The sequence below is a fragment of the Heteronotia binoei genome, chromosome 15 (genome assembly GCF_032191835.1).
Source record: "Heteronotia binoei isolate CCM8104 ecotype False Entrance Well chromosome 15, APGP_CSIRO_Hbin_v1, whole genome shotgun sequence".
NCBI lineage: Eukaryota > Metazoa > Chordata > Lepidosauria > Squamata > Gekkonidae > Heteronotia > Heteronotia binoei.
In genome coordinates, this window is record NC_083237.1 from 66,655,850 (window position 1) to 66,677,305 (window position 21,456).

At 50.2% G+C, this 21,456-nt stretch overlaps 1 protein-coding gene across 1 annotated transcript; it reads left to right on the forward strand.

The window, feature by feature from the left end:
- On the forward strand, window positions 1–20,937 carry EZH1 (enhancer of zeste 1 polycomb repressive complex 2 subunit). Its single transcript, XM_060255934.1, has 19 exons — window positions 1–143; window positions 1,072–1,200; window positions 2,649–2,768; window positions 6,244–6,364; window positions 6,598–6,771; window positions 7,529–7,631; window positions 9,419–9,582; window positions 10,791–10,882; window positions 12,157–12,340; window positions 12,763–12,959; window positions 13,191–13,282; window positions 13,548–13,588; window positions 14,017–14,142; window positions 14,276–14,454; window positions 16,044–16,139; window positions 16,729–16,810; window positions 17,005–17,085; window positions 17,842–17,926; window positions 18,013–20,937. The coding sequence occupies exons 1-19, from the start codon at window positions 27–29 to the stop codon at window positions 18,071–18,073; spliced, it is 2,244 nt and encodes a 747-aa protein (XP_060111917.1). The 5' UTR covers window positions 1–26; the 3' UTR covers window positions 18,074–20,937.
- The last annotated feature ends 519 nt before the right edge of the window (window positions 20,938–21,456 follow it).

A 21,456-nucleotide genomic window follows, 5' to 3' on the forward strand; every position in this document is an offset into this window, starting at 1 on the left:
CTGGTTGTTCTCTTTTCCCCAGGAAGATGGAGATTCCAGTCCCACCAACGTCAAAGTGCATTCTTTATTGGAAAAGGAAAGTCAAGTCAGAATACATGCGCCTTAGGCAGCTCAAGAGGTTTCAGGCAAACATGGGAGCAAAGGTAAAGTTGTACCGTAGCTATGGACAGAAAAGCTGTAGGGACAGAAAAGCTGTAGGGCAGGTGAAAGGTGTTGCTGATTTTCTTCTTGGTGCCTAGATAGTATGTGGCCTTTCAAGCATTCTTCCTTCCTTAGTCTTAGAGCTCCAGCTGTCTGGAAAGCAGAATTATATAAACAGTCCGTGTGAGAAACGTGCGAGGGAAAGGATGATACTGAAAGGCAGAACTTTGATGTTATGATCTTCGGAAAAATAGAGCTCATTTTTGAAATGTATGCTTTTATCCCACTTTTCACCCTCAATTTGTTCTCAAAGGGACGGGGCAGGAATTTTACACCCTCCCCCACAGCACTATAAATTATATTAAAATTCAAGACTTTTTTTTTTCTTGAATTGTTAGTAGAGCTCCAGTCCCCTCTCTGATGTCATCATCTGTGGGGGAAGGAAGAGGGGCTTTTGTCTGAAGCTGGATCTGAGCAGGATGGGACAGACAGCTAGACTGTACTGGTTCCAGAGGGGCTGATCTCAGCTTAACTGGGAGGAAGCATAAATTCCACAAGGGCTTTTAAAGTCTGTTGAATTGCTTCAGCCACCCTACCCCAAGGGAAGAATCTTTTAGCTCCTAAGGCTAAACATTTTGATTGTAGCAAAAGCTTTTGTATGGGGAGTCTGGTCCATGTGAGCTTCTGTCGCAAAACTTTTGTTAAGCACCACAATAATCTGTTGAAGTAGCAGCAGTGCAAATGTTGTGGATTTCTACTTTGAAACTCTGCCGGCCTCCTTGATCGGGGTGGAGGCTTACAATAAATTTTCTGATTTCTAAGTTGGAGGAGTTTGCATGGAGCATCTTGTCAAGAGGATTTCTCTTCTTTTGATGCTTACAGATGCAGTTTGTAGTAAAAAATTTGTATGCGTCTCTTTTTTGTTTATAGGCTTTGTTTGCCTCTAACTATGCAAAGGTACAAGAAAAGACAAACATCCTGAATGAAGACTGGAAGAAGCTCAGAGTTCAGCCTATTCAGTCAATGAAGCTGGTTAGGGGACATCCTTTTCTCAAACAGGTATTCTGATTGGGCTGCTGTTGGCCTTTCTGCATGGTGTCTTACAGGGACACAGGGATCCATTGGGCCTGATTTTCCAGCCTTGGTATTCATACCCCCAAAATGAAGCACTGCGTTGTTTTTTGCCATGCCATAGCGTGTGGTCTTCTCACTGGAATTTGAAGGAGGACATTTGGAAAGCTTAACCAGACTGGCCCATATCAGACATGCTAACTGTGTCCCACTGAGGGCCAGCTCGTTTTATGAAGTCCTTGTGGCATTATGGATCCTGCTCAAACACCCACCTGGAGTTTTCTGCTTGGAACCTAATTCTGAGGAACATGCGGGACTGATTCAGATAGTTCACTGCATATGGAGGGGGGGAGCTGAAGCTTCCCCCCCCCCCCTTGAAACAGCTTCAGGAAGTGGCTGTTTAGCATGATGTGCTGATGGCTGCGTGTATATTTTTTCAGCAGGCCAAATAGCAGCTCCCTGGGTGTACTTAAGGTTGGGAAAATCGAGGCCGGCCTAAGTGCTTCTTCTGACTTCCAGATTCTCTGTTGAGCTATGTTGGGGTCACAAAGACTTTAAAATGTGTGAATCGTGCTCGAGAGTTTTAGTTTCTTTTAAAAATTACTCTTCCCTGTAGTCGTAGGGAAACATTTGGGAGTGGACTTGCATGGAATGGCTTATTTCCTCCCCCAGCTACCTGGTAAAAATGTGTCTAAGCAGGTTAGTAGGCAACCTGAGTGAGGTTTTCCTGAGGCTCCAACCTGTTAAATCCAGTGATCATGGGTTTATTAAAACCATACTCACTCTCCTTTGTCCCATGACCCAGAGTTTCAGGAGCCTGTCCTCAGTACCAGAATCTTGATACAACTGTGCCCAAGACTATGTGATTTTTGGATTTCTTCCCTAATTTGAGAGTTCCTTCCCAGGGCCAAACAGGTTAAAATGTTCTCTCCAAGATTACTCTTGACCAGTCACTTTAAACAAGTCAGTTACTTATTTATTTTATTTATATCCCGCCCTCCCCGCCAAGAGCAGGCTGAAAGCGGCTCACAGGTTAGGGAAACAATGACCAAACAAATAAAACACTAATAAAACATAAGACATAAAAAGAACTGTTAAAATATCAGTATCAGTATGTTCTAGTGCTATGGTTCATACAAACAATTTCAGTTCATACAAACAAGTGAAATGCTCAAAGGGGTAAGAGCCAGTTAGTAATGATTTATCAGGGTAATTGTTAGCCTAGCCCAAGTGGTGAAACTGGGCTTGGTAATTTGAGTGTGTCTCTGTTTCCATAAATTCCAGCCTGTTCCTGGGATGTAAGTTGGGGGTTCTATTTCCCTAGTCCTGCTGATAAGCCCTCCACTCTGAGTGGCTCTTGGCAGGAAGAGGCCTGTTTTGGGTGGGGGGACCTCCAGACTCTTTCTTATCAATGCCAACTTTTCTCCCTGTTCTAGTGCTCAATTGAGAGCCTCTTCCCCAGTTTCACCACACAGACCTTGTTCATGCGGACCCTCAACACCGTGGCCCTGGTGCCCATCATGTATTCCTGGTCCCCGCTCCAGCAGAATTTCATGGTGAGTCACAGCTGTGCTGTGTGATGGCAGTTTGCACACCAGCTGCTTTCTTTGACTGCGGTGCTCTTTATTCAGGCTTTTGTGTCTCTTTGAGGGGTGTCTGCATTCCAGTCACCTGTTGTGTTTGCACGATCTTTTTGCTTGCATTCCTTAAAACTTATTGTGTATTTGTTGTCTGTGCTCCTAATCCCCAGCCCCTGATGGTAGCAGGGCTCTTTTCAGGTGAATGGGGTTAATCTGAAAACAACACTGGATGAGTTGTTGGATGAGTCTCAGGTGTGACATAGTTGGGTCAGAAGCCACGGGTAGAGAATAAGCTCCCTTGGTTATGAGTTCTCACAATGAACAGGCTCCGTACAGCTTCAGGCTGATTGGTGCTCCAGTTCACCAGCCTAGATGGTAATAGACAAGGTGGTACTTGCCAAGTGCCCTGTTCCCTCTGCAGTCTTCTGGATAGGGGGATTCTTGGGTTGTTTCTGTGAGAGGCTTTTGTGGGCGTTGGGTTGGCACAACAGCTGAACAAAAATCCTGACTGATCAGTCACTTGCCAATTGCTGCTAGTCCAAACAGGCTGGTCAGTAAAGGACTCACAGGCTGGTCAATAACAATGATTTCTTGATGATATATCTGGCTCTCTTTCAGTCCAAGCAAGATGCAACAAACAGGGAACAACACGGTCTGTACAGCACAAAGCCAGCAAGAAAACCAGACCCTGACAAAATGTGTTGTTGTTCAGTCGTACAGTCGAGTCCGACTCTTTGCGACCCGATGGACAATAGCAACCTCTTAAAGCAATAACAACGTTTATAAAGTAGAAGTAAACACTAGAAGTAACAACGTTTATAAAGTAGAAGTAAACACTATATACATACTCATTTAAAAAGTTAGTCCCCTGTGCAAGCACCAGTCGTTTCCGACTCTGGGGTGACGTCGCATCGTCACGGCAGACTTTTTACGGGGTGGTTTGCCATTGCCTTCCTCAGTCATCTACACTTTCCCCCACAGCAAGCTGGGTACTCATTTTACCGACCTCGGAAGGATGGAAGACTAAGTCAGCCTTGAGCCAGCTACCTGAATCCAGCTTCCTCTGGAATCAAACTCACATCGTGAGCAGAGAGCTTAGGACTGCAGCTTTACCACTCTGCTTCACAGGGCTGCTACGTACTCATTAGACTAATACAAAATACAGCAATACACCATTTCGTAAGTAAAGAGAAATAGTCTCAAGAAATTAAGTCCCAAGCACTCCAAACTAATAATGCAGCCCAGTGTGTCTCTATTTTAGGTGCTTGCTGACTTCTCTAGACCTGGAGTCTCTTCTCCCGCAGGGGTCTTGAGCCCGACAATAGTTTCATCTCTTTGTTGAGAGCCCTGGTCCACTGTGCTATATAGGCTCCTTGAAAAAGTTTACAGTTATTTCAGAACGGAACTAGATAAAGCCTTCACTCTTTTTAAATACTGCAAATGCAGATTTTTCTAAATAGTCTCTTTTTGAGACTATTTCTCTTTACCTGTTGAATGGTGAAGTGTTGCTGTATTTTGTGTTATTCCAATGAGACTATACATAGTGTTTGCTTCTACTTTATAAACATTGTATTGTTTTAAGAGGTTGCTGTTCTGTCATGGTTTGGTTTTCTTGCTCTCTTTCAGTCCAGCATCAGTGGAGCATTTGGCAAACCAGTTTCCATTTTGTTTGCCCTTTGAGGTGTAAATGGCCTTTGCAGCAGCCTCCATTCTCCTGTGGAGGGTTGTACTCGACTGGCCCAGGTCTCGAGGTATTAGTGAGATGTTCCCCTCTCTTGTTGTATTCCAGCATTGCCAACAGAATGGAGAACTTTTCACAGCTTGTCATCTCATATGCCTATTTAGCCCATATAGAAATGAAAATGTTTCCTTTGGACTCTTTAAAAACTCTGCTGTAAATGAAAGATGGCAGACTTCTCCTGCTCTAATTTAGTTTGAAAGTAGTAACTGACGACAAAGTAACTGGTGGTAGTAGCTGGTGGCAAAGGACCACAGTTGACTCCGTCTTGCTTGCTGCAGGATCTGAGGAGTATCCCTTCCCTATGACCTGACTGTATGCCATAACGCTCCTGTGAGAGATTGGACTCCTATCTAGCAAAACTGTAGATGCTGAAAAAACCAAATGTATTAGTTGAATTAAAATAGGAGAGAGATTGCTCTAAGTAAGAGAAAGTTCAAACTACTGAATAGTTTATTTTTGTTTTAAAAGAAGTTAATCTTTTTAAAAATACTTGAAAGAAGGACTTTATTGCTGTGGTGCTCCAAAAGTAATTATCCTGTCCAAACCAGGAACACAATCCATGCAATACACATAACTGCACCATGTGGCATTGGGTTGGTCATAATAAAAAGTGTTACATGGATTGTGTTGTTAAAATCCTTGATTGCTATTTGACCGGTCAGTTGGCTGGAGTGTTCCAGAACTGTCCAAGGGCCCCTCTTTCAGACTTGTGTCAGTAGTTGCGTGGGCATGACAAAACCCCCGTGGCAGTGGAAACCCTGCTCCTAATCCCTTAGGCAGTATTGAAATCTCCTTCTGATCGTTTTACTTCATGCTTTTCAGTGTTACAGCTGCCTCATAAGAATTTTTTTTTTTCATTTTTTAAAAAAATTGATATTTCTTAACTCTCTTACTGTCTCTGCTTTTCTGGTAAATTATTTGCAGTTGTACTAGTCCAAACAAAAAGGCTAGAAACACCATCCGTGTAATGCCTTTATTAGTTAAGCTTTTGAGTTCCCTAGAGTTGCTCATCAAGGGCAGATATAAAAAAATAAACCTTTAAATAATATATTCGTAAATGTTATGTGTCGCTGGGTTGGTCCTGCGAAAGGTATTACATAGGTGGTGTAGTTGGATCTTCTTGGATCTCTTTATGACTTTAGAATATAAAATTGGGTTTGTCAGAGTCTTTAACCTAAAACCCAGCAGTCCAAGTAAATCTGTCCAAAATAGATTGCCTTTGGTTTATGATCAATTTAGTGAAGTTCAGAGAAAGGAATGATTTTTCCAAGTTATGTCAAATATCTTTGTAGTTTGCATCTTTCCTTTCACAAAGACATCTTGGGCATTATCAAACAAATACAAGTTACTATGTCAAATCTTTAATGACATAAAGTGTACATTAATGTCATTTTTGTAGTGTACATAAAGTGTACAGTAATGCTATTAAAACTATGATTAGAGTTTGCAGAGAGCTAGATTTTGAATATTCATCCTGTAAGCATCAAACTATTTTTTCCTTGTCTCCCAAGTGTTGTGTTCTGGCGGGTCTCCTCTGGGAAGAACTCCCCAGTTACTCCTGAGTGCAAGGACCTGCTTCCTGAAGCTAGAGCTTCAGGTCTATAAACTTAACTTGTGGGACAAGGCCTGTGCCATCTGTACCATAGGGCTGTCCTAGTGAGTGGGCAAGTGATGGAGGACCTCACAGGCTGTATCTGTTTCATTCTGCAGGTGGAAGACGAAACTGTTTTGTGCAACATCCCCTATATGGGAGATGAAGTGAAAGAAGAAGATGAAACCTTCATTGAGGAGCTCATCAACAACTACGATGGCAAAGTACACGGAGAGGAAGGTAACTGGAGGCCTCAGGGTGGGGGAAGACTGTGAATCCCTAGCATATTCTCTGAAAGCGACTGTCATCCTCATTTTGGATGCTCCTCAGCTTGTCCAGGCTGGAGGCGAGCATCATTTTGTCGGCAGGGCTCCGGCTGCCTTTCTTGCCAGGATGCAGGACCAGCTTCCGTGTCTGCACAGGCGCAACAGCCCAGTCTCTCCTGATAAGGCAGGTCCAGTTCTCTCTTCCAGAAATGCTGTCTAGCTCAGTCCTCATCAGTGATGCTGTGTTCCTCGAGCTGGTCGATGCACTGAATCAGTACTCTGAGGAGGAAGATGAAGGGCACGAAGCCGCCGAGGGCAAACTGGAAGCTGGGAAGGAAGAGCTGCCCATCACTCGGAAGAGAAAACGGCTTTCTGTGGAAAGTAAGTCTCTCTCTATTCCTTCCTTCTTGCCTTCATAACTCCGCCAGTCTTGCCACCTGTCTGGACTGAAGGGCAAACAGCCACGTGTGCCATTGCTTGCTTCTCTTCTCTGCCCCTCTCTCCTTCTCTCTCTTTTGTAGTGTCTTGAGAGTGAAGCTGTTACAGATGATTTGGTTACAGTGGAACAGGCTTCCTTGGGAGGGGTTGGGCTCTCCTTCCTTGGTGGGCTCTCCTTCCTCTGAGGTTTTTAAGCAGAGGCTAGATGGCCATTTGGCAGCAGTGCTGCTTCTGTGAAATAGGAAGATCATGAGAGGGAGGGCAAGAAAGGCTCCATCAGTGCTTAGTTCTTGTGGCCCTTTCTTACATGCCCAGGGAAATGCTGATTGGTACTTTGGGTTCAGTCAGCAACTCTTTTCTAGGCCAGTTTGGCCAGGGATCCTGGAGGTTTTTGCCATCTTCTGGGCATGGAGCAGGGGTCACTGCGGGGATGTGTGTGTGTGTGTGTGTGGGAAGCGTTAGTGAATTTCCTGCATTGTGCAGGGGGTTGGACTAGATGACCCTGGAGGTCCCTTCCAACTCTTCTATGACTTATTCATGGTGTTTATGTTACAGTGTGGCTTCCAGGCATGTGCTCACTCTTTAGTAGTTTGTTCCTGGTTATTCTCTCGGCCTCTCCTGTGTCGAAAGTCTGTTCCTGGAAAACGGAACATGTGCCTTCGTTTGGAAATGCTCCTTCTTCCCTTCCCACCTGATACAGGCAGCAAGAAATGTTCCAAGAAGCACTTTCCGAATGACATGATTTTTACTGCTATTTCATCAATGTTCCCTGAAAATGGTTTCCCAGAGGATATGAAGGAGAGGTAAGGATTTTCTAACAGGACCCAAACACTGTTGCTGTTTTTCTGGGTTGGGGATGACAGTTGTTTACTAAGGTATAAACTCCCAAGATCTGTACCCAGAATACGTTCTGAATTTGTATGGGGAAGCATTGCGTTCCAGCGGCAGTTTCCCACGACACAAGATCAACCTGCACTCTGATTACTGTGGGAAGCTTGGCTTGGGTGTCGTCTGGTGACATGCTTAGTTGAGAGCTGTTTGCCATGTGCCTCTTCTCTGCTTACTCAGCGGGAAGTGGGGGTCTTTGTGGGCTGATCCGTTGGTGGCCGGACAGCAGCCGACTGTGGCTTACAGGCAAGAGCTGCTTTGTGGCCTCTTCCTACTCTGATCTTACGATGTCACATATTGCCCTGTGGCTGGGATTGCACAATTGTATCAGGATTCACTGTGGGTCTTGACTCTATCTGCGGGCTGTTCCTTGCAGCCTAAGCCAGGGCTGTTAGAAGGGCCGAATCTGACACAAATGGGACTTTGTGGGGCTGGGTTATGTGTGTCATAAAATGTAATGCTAGGTAGCGGAGATATAAACTTTATAAAGGACACAGACAAACACAATGAAAGAGCGTGCTTAAAATTCTTGCAATATTTTGTTTAAAACAAAGATGGGGGGATAGTGGGGTTTGGCAATGCAATTTTAAAAATAAAACATCAAGAAAATGCAAAAGGATCCCAGTAGAAACTAAAAATATAAAATAGAGTGAGCCTGGGAAAACATGAAAGGTGGGGGAATAATGGGATTTGGCAATGCAGTTTCTAAAATCAAACATCAAGAAAAAGCACAAGGATCACAGCAGAAACTAAAAACATAAAGTGCTCTGAGCCTGGGAGAACAATGAAATGGCATTGCAAACTTTTCTCCACCGCCCCAGGTCTACTCAGATTGGCAGGGACTCTCCAGTGTAATATTCCCCTTTGACTGTGGGTTCCCAGGTTAAGAGTACTCACTAGGTCAGGTCCATTGAGCAGAAGCTGACTCAAAGCATCAACCCATTATTTGCAAGGACACAACTCCAGGAAGCATGAGTTTCAGCCAGCTACAGGAATGCTGAAAGTGATCTCCACTCCATTGAAACCCATTACAGCACAAAGTTGCAAGGAAAAAGTGGAACGGATTTTCCATTAAGGTCTCTGGGCCCTGTCTCTCCAGGCACAGAGACCTTAATGGAAAACCCACTCTGCATTTTCTTTGCAGCTTTGCTTCCTGCTGCAGCATGCAAAGACAAGACAGAAAGAGCAGGAAACTCCCAAAGGGTGAGGACAGGAGGAGCCGGGGGGGGGGGGGGGAGAGAAAATAGCCCCACAGGTCTGATTAAAGCCCTGGGCAGGCTGGTTTTGGCTTCCAGGCGAGACATCTAACACCCTGGCCTAAGCAGTTTTGAAGCTACAAAGTACTAAGGTCTAGAGGAGTTATAAATTTTCCAAAAAGTGGTAGTTCAGAAGTGAACATATGAACATATGAAGCTGCCTTATACTGAATCAGACCCTTGGTCCATCAAAGTCAGTATTGTCTTCTCAGACTGGCAGTGGCTCTCCGGGGCCTCAAGCTGAGGTTTTTCACACCTATTTGCCTGGACCCTTTTTTGGAGATGCCAGGGATTGAACCTGGGACCTTCTGCTTCCCAAGCAGATGCTCTACCACTGAGCCACCGTCCCTCCAAGTTAGGGCTTTTTGTGTCCAGCTGCAAGCCTCACCCATCAACTAGAGCAGGGCACTGCTGGAATGTCTGTGTGTTGCCCTCCTCCCCTGCAGATACAGAGAACTGACGGAAGAGTCGGACCCAAATGTGCTCCCTCCACAGTGCACCCCGAACATTGATGGGCCGTGTGCCAAGTCAGTCCAGCGTGAGCAGGCCCTGCACTCCTTCCACACTCTTTTTTGTAGACGTTGCTTCAAGTATGACTGTTTCCTCCATCGTAAGTGCCAGACGCGGTTCTTGACCCCTCCCCTGTGCTCCTTGCCTTTTCCGTCCCATCTTACGAGTGAACGTCCTTGGCTAGCTACTGTTTCAAAGAAACAGCAGCAAAAATTGTGGTGGGGAATTTTCCCTACAGCTCTGTGCAGTTCCTGGTGTGCTGGAGCTTACTGAAGGGCTGCCTCTCAACAGGATCAAACTTCTCCTTTGTCATGTGCACCTCCAGTCCTTTGGATTGGTTTGTGCCTCTCACAGAGTTTGTTACCAATGCTGATTTCTCCATGCCGGCTACCTCTCCGCATATCACACCTAATCCACCTGCTGTTGTTATTTGCCTGCTAACGTAATTTAGCATCTGAAATCACTGTGTAGGACAGACGGACTCACATTCTAGCTGTTTCGGAAGAAGGGAGCACTGACTTAGGCAAGTGCCTCTCCTGCAGCCACAAATGTTGCCAGTCTTCTGGACTCCGGCTCTTTTCTGCTGCTGCAGACAAACAAACACGGCTGCCCATCTTGTCTGCCTTGTTTTTATCTGTTTGTCTCTCTCTCTTTAAAATTTGTTTGCACAGCACAGGAATTGGCTTGGTAAACAAAACACTCCGAGCCCTCTTCACCCATCTGTGAAAATTCATCATGAAAGGCTGACAATAAAACAGCTGGATCTGAATTCCAGTTCGAGGCAGTATTGTTGGTTAGATTCAGTGTTGGTTTGATCCCTCCTCCACCTGTAACCTGCACGGTGACCTAGGGCCAGTCTCAGTTCTCTCAGAGCTCTTTCAGCCCCACCTACCTCCCCTGTTGTGGGGAGAGGAAGAAGCCTCTTTGAGACTCCTTAAGGTAGAGAAAAGTGGGGTATAAAAGCTGCCTCTTCTGCTTGGTGACAAACAGTGTCCTTGGGCAGCCCAGCTCTGTTTGGTTTATCAATCGATAACAAATGGAGACTTTGGGTTTTTCAGCAATTCTTTTCAAGAGATTTGGTTCTGGTTTTTGTTTTCCTGCTTGGGTGGGGTTAAATTTGAGTACAGTTGTTTTCAGAGTTTTAATAATATTGGATGATGCAGGCGGGTGCAATCCCTTGGCCTTTTAGAAAGAGTGTGTGTGTGTGTGTGGAGGGAGTCGCACTCTGTTTTGGAGGCCTGCAGTCCTGCGCTGTTTATTTCAACTGCTTCCCCTTCCAGCCTGAGCAGAGTGGTTCCTGTCTTTCAGCTTTCCATGCAACACCCAATGTATACAAGCGGAAGAGCCGAGAGACCAAAGTGGAGGCGGAGCCTTGTGGCCCAGACTGCTTCCTGTGGCTGGTACGTGGACTCGGAGGTTGTACAGGGGACAGAAAGGTCTTGCATGTAAATGGGAGAGCTGTTGTGAGAGCTGAGCGGGTCCTTTTGTCCTTGCTCAAGCAGAGTAGCTACAAAGGGGCTTCATGGGCTTTGGGAGACAGAGCTGGGGCAGAGGATCTCTTCTGATTGACCTTTTCCGACTGAAATTCCCTGCTCTCTTTGCTGTGTCGGGTGTGGTATGTCTGCTTGTCTGAAGAGGAAACCGTACGTGCTTACAGGGAGAAAAAAAATGGGAAACCCAAGAGGGGAGGATTAAGCACTTCTTTCACTTTCCCCAGCAGGGGGCACCCCTCTCCATAGCTATTTGGGCAGGACGGGGGATTCTGGTCACAGGCTTCCCGCTTCATGTTCCACTCTGCCTGTGCTCCTTTAAAGGCTTCTCAGTGGGTGCTGACCTTTCCCCAGGGTATTGGTGTGATAACAACTTACAGGTGTGGGGGGGCTCTGAGACAGTGGGTTCAGAGGGGCCACACTGTTCTGGAAGCGCCCGCTCACCCTGCCTCCCCTTCCCAACCCCATGTTATCATTGCCAGAGATTCTGTGGTGTTCCTTTTGCTTGTTAGCATTCCATGAGGAACCTGCAAAACTCAAGAAGCCTCCGATGGAGCCTGCAGGTGGCCTCTGTTGCTCCCCTCTGTTGAGATTGGCAGCCTGGCCAGTAGAGGAGGGGCAGCTTCCTGGCTTCTGGCCCCCCCTCCCCTGCGCAGATACCTGGTGGGAAATAAGCTCCAGTGGCTCAGGGCCCTGGGAAAGGAAACTCCTCTCGCCCCATTTCCTGGGAGCTCCCTGGGCAAGGAGCATCGCAGCGGAGCCCGGCTAGGGGTGCCACTGGGCAGGCTTGGGGAGGGAGGGAGGGCTCTTTGAAGGGGCTGAGGCTCCTGCAGGCATGGCAGCTGTCAGGGCACCAAAGAGTCACGGCCCTTGAGCTGTGTGCCAGAAGGCCCCCGGGCAAGACTGGCGGGGTCTGACTTCCCAGGCGTGTTCTGGATGGGCTGCTACCCTGGAGAGCCACAGGAGCGAGCGAAGCAAGGTGGTCTGGTGGTGCCAACAGGGACCCTCCCTCGCCTGTGGCTCGTAGCGCTGTTGCCTGTGTCTGAGCTGAGCGGTGGCTCGGCTGAGCTTGCCCTGACCCGATTGGGTGTCCCGGTCCACCTCAGCCACATTCCCCTCCGCCTGCTCGTGCGACTCCTCCTTCCTCGTGTGCATGTGTTTCTCTGACCGGGTTTTGGTTTTAGGAGGGCGCCAAGGAGTTTGCTGTGCTGCGCAACCCACGGTCCAAGTGCTCTGGACGGCGCCGCCGCAGGCACCCCACCCTCAACACCTCCTCTTCCTCCAGTGCTTCCGCCTCCACAAGCACTGAAGCCAAGGAAGGCGACAGTGACAGAGACACGGGGAATGACTGGGCCTCCAGTTCCTCTGGTACTTGAGGCACCCTTGAGAGTGTCTCCTGCTGCCTTGTTGCTATGTGAGGGGTGGGGTGGGAGGGGGAATTGGCAGTGGAGGGACAAGCAGATCTCAGCAGACCACCGCCTGCTTCTCGGTGGAACGGAAAGAGTGACAGGGCTTGTGCCCCGGGTCCGGTCTTCGCTGGAATAAATTAAACTGGCGTGCTAGAGCCATGTGCGGAGTGCTTTTCTCTCGATAGGCAGGGAGTAACGGTGGTGCCCCCGCAACATAGCCATGCGGGATGTCCCCACTCTACGCTGTGTCTGTTCTTGTCTGAGCCGGCTGGTGTGGCTTGTGTGTACCCTTCTCTTGCACTTTATCCTGGGGCAGAAGGGAGGGAGCTTCTCTTTGTGCTTCCTTTCACAGCTGGGCGCTTGTTTTTCGGGTTGTTCTAGAGGCAAACTCCCGTTGCCAGACGCCAACGAAGCAGAAGCTGAGCCCTGCCATCTCCCAGCCAGTCCTGTCTGACGTGCCTCTGGAGCCCGTTGAATGGACAGGGGCGGAGGAATCCCTCTTCCGGGTCTTCCACGGAACCTACTTCAACAACTTCTGCTCAATTGCTCGGCTGCTGGGAACGAAGACGTGCAAGGAGGTGAGGGGTTCTTTCTCCCTTGCTGAGCTAGTGGTGCAGCAGTCTGGGCGTTGGGCCAGGATTCAGGAGGTTCCAGTCCTCGCTGTTTCACGGAAGTGCTGCGCATGACACTGCCTCAGCCTGACCTACCTCACCTGGCAGTTGTGCGCTTAAAAAAGGTGGTAAGCTTCTTTGGTCTGAGGAGGAAAGCAGGATATAAATGTCTGCAATGTCACATTTTCCTTCTGGCAGGTGTTTCAGTTTGCAGTGAAGGAGTCCTTGATAACGAAGCTGCCCACCAATGAGCTGCTGAACCCCTCCCAGAAGAAGAAGAGGAAACACAGGTGCAGGCCTAGGAAGGAAGAGCCCTTTGCCTGGGAGGTGGTGGAGGGAGTCCAGACCTCCCACCCGCCATGCCATGTGGTGGGGCTCCTTGGCACTTGGTTGGCCTTTATTGGATCTTTGCCCCTTTTTGCTGTGCCCTGAATCCCCTGAAGGGGCCTGGGAAAGACACCGAGAGAAACTTCTGAGCAGCTGTCTTTGGGGACCAAAACAGATTGCAATCAGGGCATTCTTTCTCTCTCTTTCTCCCCCTCCCCTCCCCCCAAGGCTGTGGGCTGCTCACTGCAGGAAGATCCAGCTTAAAAAAGGTATTTTGATCTCCTCCCTTGGTGGCCTAGCTGTCCTTTGGTCCATCCCCCTCTGGGGAGCAGCAGTGGAGCCTGAAACATCCCTGGTAGCCGTCTTCTTTTCGGCACCTCCCCGGGGTCTCGCTGCAGCCAGGGGTGCAGTGTTTTGTCCGTGCAACCCCACTGGCCGCTACTGCCCCTTCCTGGGTGTGGGTGCTAGAAGGAGCTCAGACTTTTTGAAGTGGTATCTAGACTTTATCCCTTGGAGCCAGTTTGCACCTTCTGCAGAGGCAAGCTCAGTCTCCCAGGGCTTTCTCCTGTCCTAGGGGTCCATCTCCACTGGCACTGCCTGGAGCACAGTGCCCTCTGCTGCAGTTGTGGCACCTGTCTTCTTTGTGGTGTTCACCTCACACCTTTCCTCTTCTGTGTCTCTCTCTTCCTTGGGGCAGACAATTCATCCACTCAGGTGTACAACTATCAGCCCTGTGACCACCCCGAGCACCCTTGCGACAGCTCCTGCCCTTGCATCGTGACCCAGAATTTCTGCGAGAAGTTCTGCCAGTGTAATCCGGACTGTAAGGACCGAGGCACTGGGCAGATTTGCCAGGAGTGGGGCCCAGCTTCCTCCTGTGGGTGGGTCCTCCTCTCCCGGGTAGTTTGTCGCCTGTTTTCTTGGGTGTCTTTAAAGCTGCCTGCTTTTCCTGCAAGGCCAGAACCGTTTCCCTGGCTGCCGGTGCAAGACCCAATGCAACACCAAGCAGTGCCCGTGCTACCTGGCGGTGCGGGAGTGCGATCCGGATCTCTGCCTGACTTGCGGGGCCTCGGAACACTGGGACTCCAAGGTGGTTTCCTGCAAGAACTGCAGCATCCAGCGGGGCCTGAAGAAGGTATGTCGGGGAGGGGCAGGGCTAGTGAGAGGTGGTGTGGAGACACGGGAGTGGTGCTGAGAAGGGTGAACAGTCGTCCCTGCTGGGCAGAGGGGGGCGGATGCTAGAAGCTCCCTCGGTGTGGCCGGTTCATTCCTCTCCTGTTAGCCGTGGGAAGGAACTCGGGCCCGGCAGATGGAAGGCTGGATCAAGGCACTTGAATTTTGAACATGTTCTGATTTTGCAAGCTGCTTGGTATGAATGATGAGGGTGCATAGAACATATGAACCTATGAAGCTGCCTTCTACTGAATCAGACCCTTGCTCCATCAAAGTCAGTCTTGTCTTCTCAGACTGGCAGCGGCTCTCCAGGGTCTCCAGCTGAGGTTTTTCACACCTATTTGCCTGGACCCTTTTTAGTTGGAGATGCCGGGGATTGAACCTGGGACCTTCTGCTTCCCAAGCAGATGCTCTACCACTGAGCCACTGCCCCATTCATGGCTCTCCAGGGTCTCAAGCTGAGGTTTTTCACACCTATTTGCCTGGACCCTTTTAGTTGGAGATGCCAGGGATTGAACCTGGGACCTTCTGCTTCCCAAGCAGATGCTTTACCACTGAGCCACCACCCCATTCATGGCTCTCCAGGGTCTCCAGCTGAGGTTTTTCACACCTATTTGCCTGGACCCTTTTTTGGAGATACCGGGGATTGAACCTGGGACCTCTTGCTTCCCAAGCAGATGCTCTGCCACTGAGCCACAGTCCCATTCATGGCTCTCCAGGGTCTCAAGCTGAGGCTTTTCACACCTATTTGCCTGGACCCTTTTTGGGAGATGCCAGGGATTGAACCTGGGACCTTCTGCTTCCCAAGCAGATGCTCTACCACTGAGCCACCGTCCCTCCCCTAACATATGAAGCTGCCTTCTACTGAGTCAGACCCTTGGTCCAGCAAAGTCAGTATTGTCTTCTCAGACTGGCAGCGGCTCTCCAGGGTCTCAAGCGGAGGTTTTTCACACCTATTTGCCTGGACCCTTTTTTGGAGATGCCAGGGATTGAACCTGGGACCTTCTGCTTCCCAAGCAGATGCTCCACCACTGAGCCACAGCCACATTCATGGCTCTCCAGGGTCTCCAGCTGAGGTTTTTCACACCTATTTGCCTGGACCCTTTTTTGGAGATGCCAGGGATTGAACCTGGGACCTTCTGCTTCCCAAGCAGATGCTCTACCGCTGAGCCACCGTCCCTCCCCCAAATGTTATTTATATAAATAAATGCTTTTTTGGAGGGGGGGGAGTGTTTGCCGCAGCCTCTGAAACCTTTGCTAGGTGTTGCCAAGCCTTTCGCCGCCTCAGGAGCTGCTCCGGAGTCTGGGTGTGTTGCTGAAGATGCATGGGGTGTCCTCAGCTGCAGGCTTGGGAGGAGAGACGCCTGCCTGGGTTGGTGAGGGCAGCAGACATCTCCTGGTTTTGAGCAGGGCTCTTGAATCCATGGCTCCTTTGGGCCTTCCTAATCCTGCAGCTCCTTGGGATGATGATGTTGATCTGTGGCTTCCTCCTTGTGAGCTGAGCTGTGGGCTGGCGGCGGCAGCAGCAACCTTGACCTCTCCCTCTTTCAGCACCTGCTGCTGGCTCCATCCGATGTGGCTGGCTGGGGGACTTTCATCAAGGAGGCCGTGCAAAAGAATGAATTTATCTCCGAGTACTGTGGGGAGGTGAGTTGGGAGCCAGGCTACTGCCAGTCTGAGTAGGCAAGACTGAGTGACAGACCGGGGTGGGGGGTGGGAGAGACTTCATGTGTTAATCCACCTAACTCACTCCTGCCAGAAAACAGGCACAGCAATTGGTGGGAAAGATCCCAGCCTAGCCATCAGATGCCTGTGTGGAGTGTTTGTGCTTCGTCCTCTTCTAAACCCTTGAGGCAAAGGAGGGCGGGTGGAAATTGCCTGCCATTGGATTCATTGCTTGCACTGCTTTTCGGTTAGGCTCATTTTGGTTACCAAGACAGCCTTGCCTCTTTCTTAAGCCTTGGTCTCTCTCACCGAAGCAGGCTGCAGATGGAGCCCGAGGGGAGAGGCCTGCCTGAGGCTGACCCTGGGCTGCCGTCCCTGGCCTTGTTGTGGTAGTCCTCTCTCAGGCACAAGTGTGCGCTCACGCTCTCGCTCTCTCACTGATGGCTTCTACGCTGCACTTGGGTTCTGCATCACTCTCGGGGGGGCCCATTTGGGTGCAGCTGCAGAAGTCTGAGAGATGAGTCACAGCGGAGTATTCCGTTGCCCTCTCTCTCGTCCCTTCTCTTCCCAGCTCATCTCCCAAGACGAGGCCGATCGACGCGGAAAGGTCTATGACAAATATATGTCCAGTTTCCTTTTCAACCTCAATAACGGTAACTAGCTGTTTTGGGAGCTCCAAAGTGGCCTCTTCAAGTCATGGGAAGGAGAGGAGAAGCAGCCAGCACTGGGGGAGAGGTGGGGATCCAGAGGCCCTCCTGTGCTGATTTCGCTAGAACTCAGCCTGTGCAGTAGACCCAGCCTTGAGTCCCTTTCAATTTCAGCTCTCTCATCTCTCTTCCTTGGACAGATTTCGTTGTTGATGCAACGCGCAAAGGCAACAAGATCCGCTTTGCCAACCATTCTGTCAATCCCAACTGCTATGCCAAAGGTGAGGAAGGGGGGCCTTGCTGGCCCATGCATCATAGCAGAGCCTCCCCCCCCCCCCTCCGTGGGGAAGGCTGGCCTCGTGGGAGACCCGTCAAGAGCCCTCCTGGGTTGCTGCTGTGGGGGGGGGGGCAGGGGGGCTTGGCTTAGTAAGCTCCGAAGTGAAAAGGCAGATGCAAGAGGCATGTCTTTCAAAGTTTCAGTAAATAAGACTGTTTCAAACTGTATGGCTCTGTTTCCCAATTGCACATATGTAACCGTGGCTTTTTTTTGTTTGTTTAAGAGGAGATTTTAAAAGCCTGCAGAGCAGCCTGAGCTAGAGGAAGGGCTTGGAGTGCTGATAGGAGCTGTCTCCATAGCTCCTGACAGAAGACAGTAGGGGGGTGGGAGGAGGTCTTATGTCTTGTGGCTGAATGCCATGAGGGCCACACCTTGCTGCTTAGATTGTGGCCTTTAATGTAAAACGGAGTTGCTGGAGCAGAAGTGCTTTCAGGGCAAGCACACGTTTCTAATCTCTGTGGGAAAAAAGCAAGGATCAGAATTTGATCCAGAAGCTCCCATTTCTGGTCCCATCTTGTGCCAAAGTGGGTGGGTGTCTGTGGAACTCTCTTCCCTCCTGTGCTGTCACTGAAAGAGGAACTCAGCCTGCAGGCGTTCTGGAGAGCCCATGATCATCAGCAGCTGGGGTGGGGGAGCATCATACAGCTGGAGCCCTTGGGTGCTGCCCTGAGCTCTTTCTCTCTCTCCCCTCGAATGTTAGTGGTGATGGTGAATGGAGACCATCGCATTGGAATCTTTGCCAAGAGAGCCATCCAGGCAGGCGAAGAGCTCTTCTTTGATTACAGGTGAGGCCATGCTGTGATTTTTGGGTCTCCTGCAGGCAGCTGGCAAGAGAATGTGGCTGTTGACTGCAAGGTCTCTCTTCCCGTAGGTATAGCCAGGCAGATGCGCTCAAGTATGTCGGCATAGAAAGAGAAACAGACATCATTTAATTGCTGCTGCTAAGCTGCTGTGTCTGGATCCATGCTGCTTCCTTCGTTGCTGTGTTTGTTGAGAGAGCTTCATTCCACCCAGATTCCTTTTCTGCAGAGGGAGAGAGCGGCCCAGCTGATGCTGTCCTGGGAAGCTGTGACCTCTGGCTGTTTGGCAGGAAGTGAGGTGGTGTTGGAAAGGCGGAACCAGGCCTTGGGTTGAAGCCCACTATGCAGCATACTGGCTGGAGGGGCGGGGAGTGCGCTGGGCTTGAGCATCTCCGTTAATCCTGTGCAGAACTGAGGAGCGGGAAGTATTCCTTTCTTCTGGTTACCAGCCTGTGGGGAGAAACAAGGAGAGCCACATCCTCAGCGAACCTGTCTGCAAGGAACGGTGGACTGTGGGGTGCCCTTCAGAGATTCTTTGGGGTGAGGAATTTGCAGCCTGAGAAGCCAGTGATGGATTTTGGTACAAAAGAGGGCATGAACTTGTGGTAAAAGAAAGAGCGTGTGTGTGTGTGTGTACACACACAGGGGGAGGGCGAAATGGCACCTTTTTGCTCCGTCATGACAGTGTTTGCCATCATCTGATAGCCGCAAGGAGAAGCAAGTGTTTTTATGCTCCCCCCCCCTCCCTGAAGGTGCTCTTGGAGCCCCTGGAACAGGCAGCGGGGAGAGGATGCTTTCTGTCCCGTGAGTCTGGAGTGAAATCATTGCAGGAAGAGTCCTGCGGCTGCCTGCTCACGGGCCCTGATGTCTTTCTCACTGGGAAGAGGCTGAGAAATTTCTCTTCCAGATATGCTGTCAAAAAGAGAGGCGGAGCTTCCTGCTGGTCTGTGCCTGGAGAGGATGAGCCTCCCTCCAAAGCCTGTGGATCAAGGTGTCCTTTGCCTCCCTCTTCCTGTGCCTGGCCCTGCTGCTCCAAGGGAGCCCGGGGCTTCTCATTGGACTCTCTCCTCTGTCAGGCGCTTCAGTTGGAGCGTTTGGAGAAAGGAAAACAAGCACTTTTAAAGCTGGGATGGTTTCCTGAGGGGCACGCGGGGGGAGGGGCTCGCAGGCTGGGGAGGAAGTGCTGCTGAATCCCTGTCCCCTCAGCAATCAGGGTCTTCTTCCGGGCTGTTCATGCACAAAAAAGGCAAGCACTTTATGGAGTAATTCTCTCTGCCAAGTCTCAGGGCTGGACCCCCTGTGGCTGCAGGGGGTAGAAAGCTTACGGGGTGTCTTTCTTATCTGGACTAGGAACTAGTAGAATTGGCCCAGAGTGGCTGAGCTGCAGGCCAGGGATAGAAACGGACTGATTGCCTGGAGTGGAAGGTGTCTGCAGAAGAGATGGGGAGATGGCTGGCAAGGCACAGGAGTTTCCTGTGTGAGCCTGGAAGGACGAGAGAAGCAAAAAGTGGTATTTTAATGGGACTGAATTTTGTGGTGGAGCGCATGAGTTGCATAGAACTCTCAGTCATGACATCAGAGTGGTGTTTTACCCATGATGGCACATCAAAGAGAAGAACTAAGCCATAGTAAGAAGAGTTAGCCACAACTTGAGAAGAGATGTTAAGGAGTAGGCTTCTGTTAATTGGCCAAACCCCTGCTCTAAAGGTGCGAATTTGAAATGTGAAGTAATACTACAGAGTGCCTCCGGGCCTGTACTGCTTTTGGTGAGCTGCTTCAGCCCTCTAGAAGTAGGGGGGGGGGGAGGGCTTACTTGGGAGCAGACAATAGGTGAGAGAAGTGAACTGTCAGATCCCCCCCCTGCATTTGCTTCCCAGCAGACTAACAGTTTCTGCCTGTCATGGAGTGCATTCTGCCAGAGGGAAGGCAACGCCCGCTCTTCCCCATTTCCCTCTGCTTCCTTTCAAGAGGGGAATAAATACTCTGCTGCAGTGTTCTGGGCAGGGCTTTTGGGGCAGCCGTCCCCTGAGGCTCCAGCAGAGGAATGCCCCCGTTAGTCATCTGCCACCAGCCAAGGGGCTTTCCTTGGCAGCAGAGAGAGATGCTGGGCCAAGCCCCGTGGGTGGCAAGAGCTAAAGGGCACCTTCCGTCTCACCGCCTTTGTGGGGGACTGCTGTGCTGGGAGGTGGTTTGTGTTCTGCAGTCTCGGTTCTGAGAGCGGAGGCAGGTGGGAGGCCCAGGAGGAGCAAGTGTGGGTGTGCAGAGGAAGAAAGTACAGGGTGCCTTTCCCTGGGAGAGCAGTCTTGCCTACAGTGGGGCAGCCTGCTTGAGCCCCGGCAGTGCAGTCTTCCACGAGGCTACACGCAGGAACAGTGTTGGGGCTGGTATTCTGTGCTTTGGCTAGAGGGGAAGCGGCAGGTTCTTTTTTGCTCAAGTAGCTGCCTCGCGGAAAGAGGCTGTCCAGTGCTGCAATGGTCAGAGGCTGGAGGGGCTGCAAGTCTAACCGTTTGTCAGAGGTTTGGCCTACAGCAGGGGCTGCTTTGGTCTTTTCATCTACGTATTTGAATTTGACTTGACCAGGAGGTGCGTTCTTCTCACGGTGCTGGAGTGTTTGGGCCTCCCCCCCCCCAAACTATGTATGTAAGACACTCCCCCTTCCTGTAGCGTGAGGCACTTCTAATGCTGAGGGGAGAGAGGGCCGCTGTTCTCCTGCAGGCACAGAAAAAACGCAAACCTTTGAGGAAGTTGCAGGAACAGGGCAGAGAGGGTGTGGCTGTTGGTGCTTGTACCTGCTTCCCAAGGCCTCTCCGAGGGCTCTTCCACTCAGCAGAGCAGAAAAGGAGTGGCCTCCTCAGCCTTCCCTCTCCTGCCCTGAGCTAACACTTTCTCCTTCCAGCATCTGGCATCTCTCTGCTTTCCTGCTTGCAACTTACGTGCACTTTACGTTGTGGCTTGTACATTTTTGTCTTAATAAAGTTTTTAGCAACTGCTGAAAAGTCTACCTCATTTCAGACTTGCCCTCTTTGTGGGACTCTCCTTGGTCAGAACCGCTTGCACCCACCCCCAAGCAGGGGAGCGCAGTCTCCTGGCTCGCCTTGCAGTGTCGGGGTTAGATCTCCAAGGGTCGGGAGGGATTGCAGCTTCCCCAGCAAGCCCCAGCCCCTCTGGAGCCTAGATTAGCAGCTTCTGCTGTTGCTGGCCTCATAACTAAACGGAGCAGCGCAACTTGGTCTTCCCTACCTGCATCTCCTTCGTTTAGTGGGGCTGCGTATGGCTCAAAGGTAGAGCATCTGCTTGGGGACGCGGAAGGGCATCCCCATCATCTCCAGTTAACAGGATCAGGCCCTGTGTCACGTGAAAGACCCCTGGAGAAAGAGCCGCTGCCAGTCTGAGTAGGAGAGACTGACCTTGATGGACCAAGGAGGGTCTGATTCAGTAGACGGCAGCTTCAGGGGTGTTCACTGCAGCATCTACCTACTTACAGAGGGCTTTCCTGTTGGGCTTTATAGTTCTCA

What these genes read in the sequence shown, in the direction of transcription:
- EZH1 (XM_060255934.1), top strand. Translation starts at nt 27, where the DNA reads ATGGAGATTCCAGTCCCACCAACGTCAAAGTGCATTCTTTATTGGAAA. An exon ending in CGCTCCAGCAGAATTTCATG is followed by an intron (nt 2,769 to 6,243) that starts GTGAGTCACAGC and finishes TTCATTCTGCAG; the next exon opens with GTGGAAGACGAAACTGTTTT. An exon ending in CCAGAGGATATGAAGGAGAG is followed by an intron (nt 7,632 to 9,418) that starts GTAAGGATTTTC and finishes CCTCCCCTGCAG; the next exon opens with ATACAGAGAACTGACGGAAG.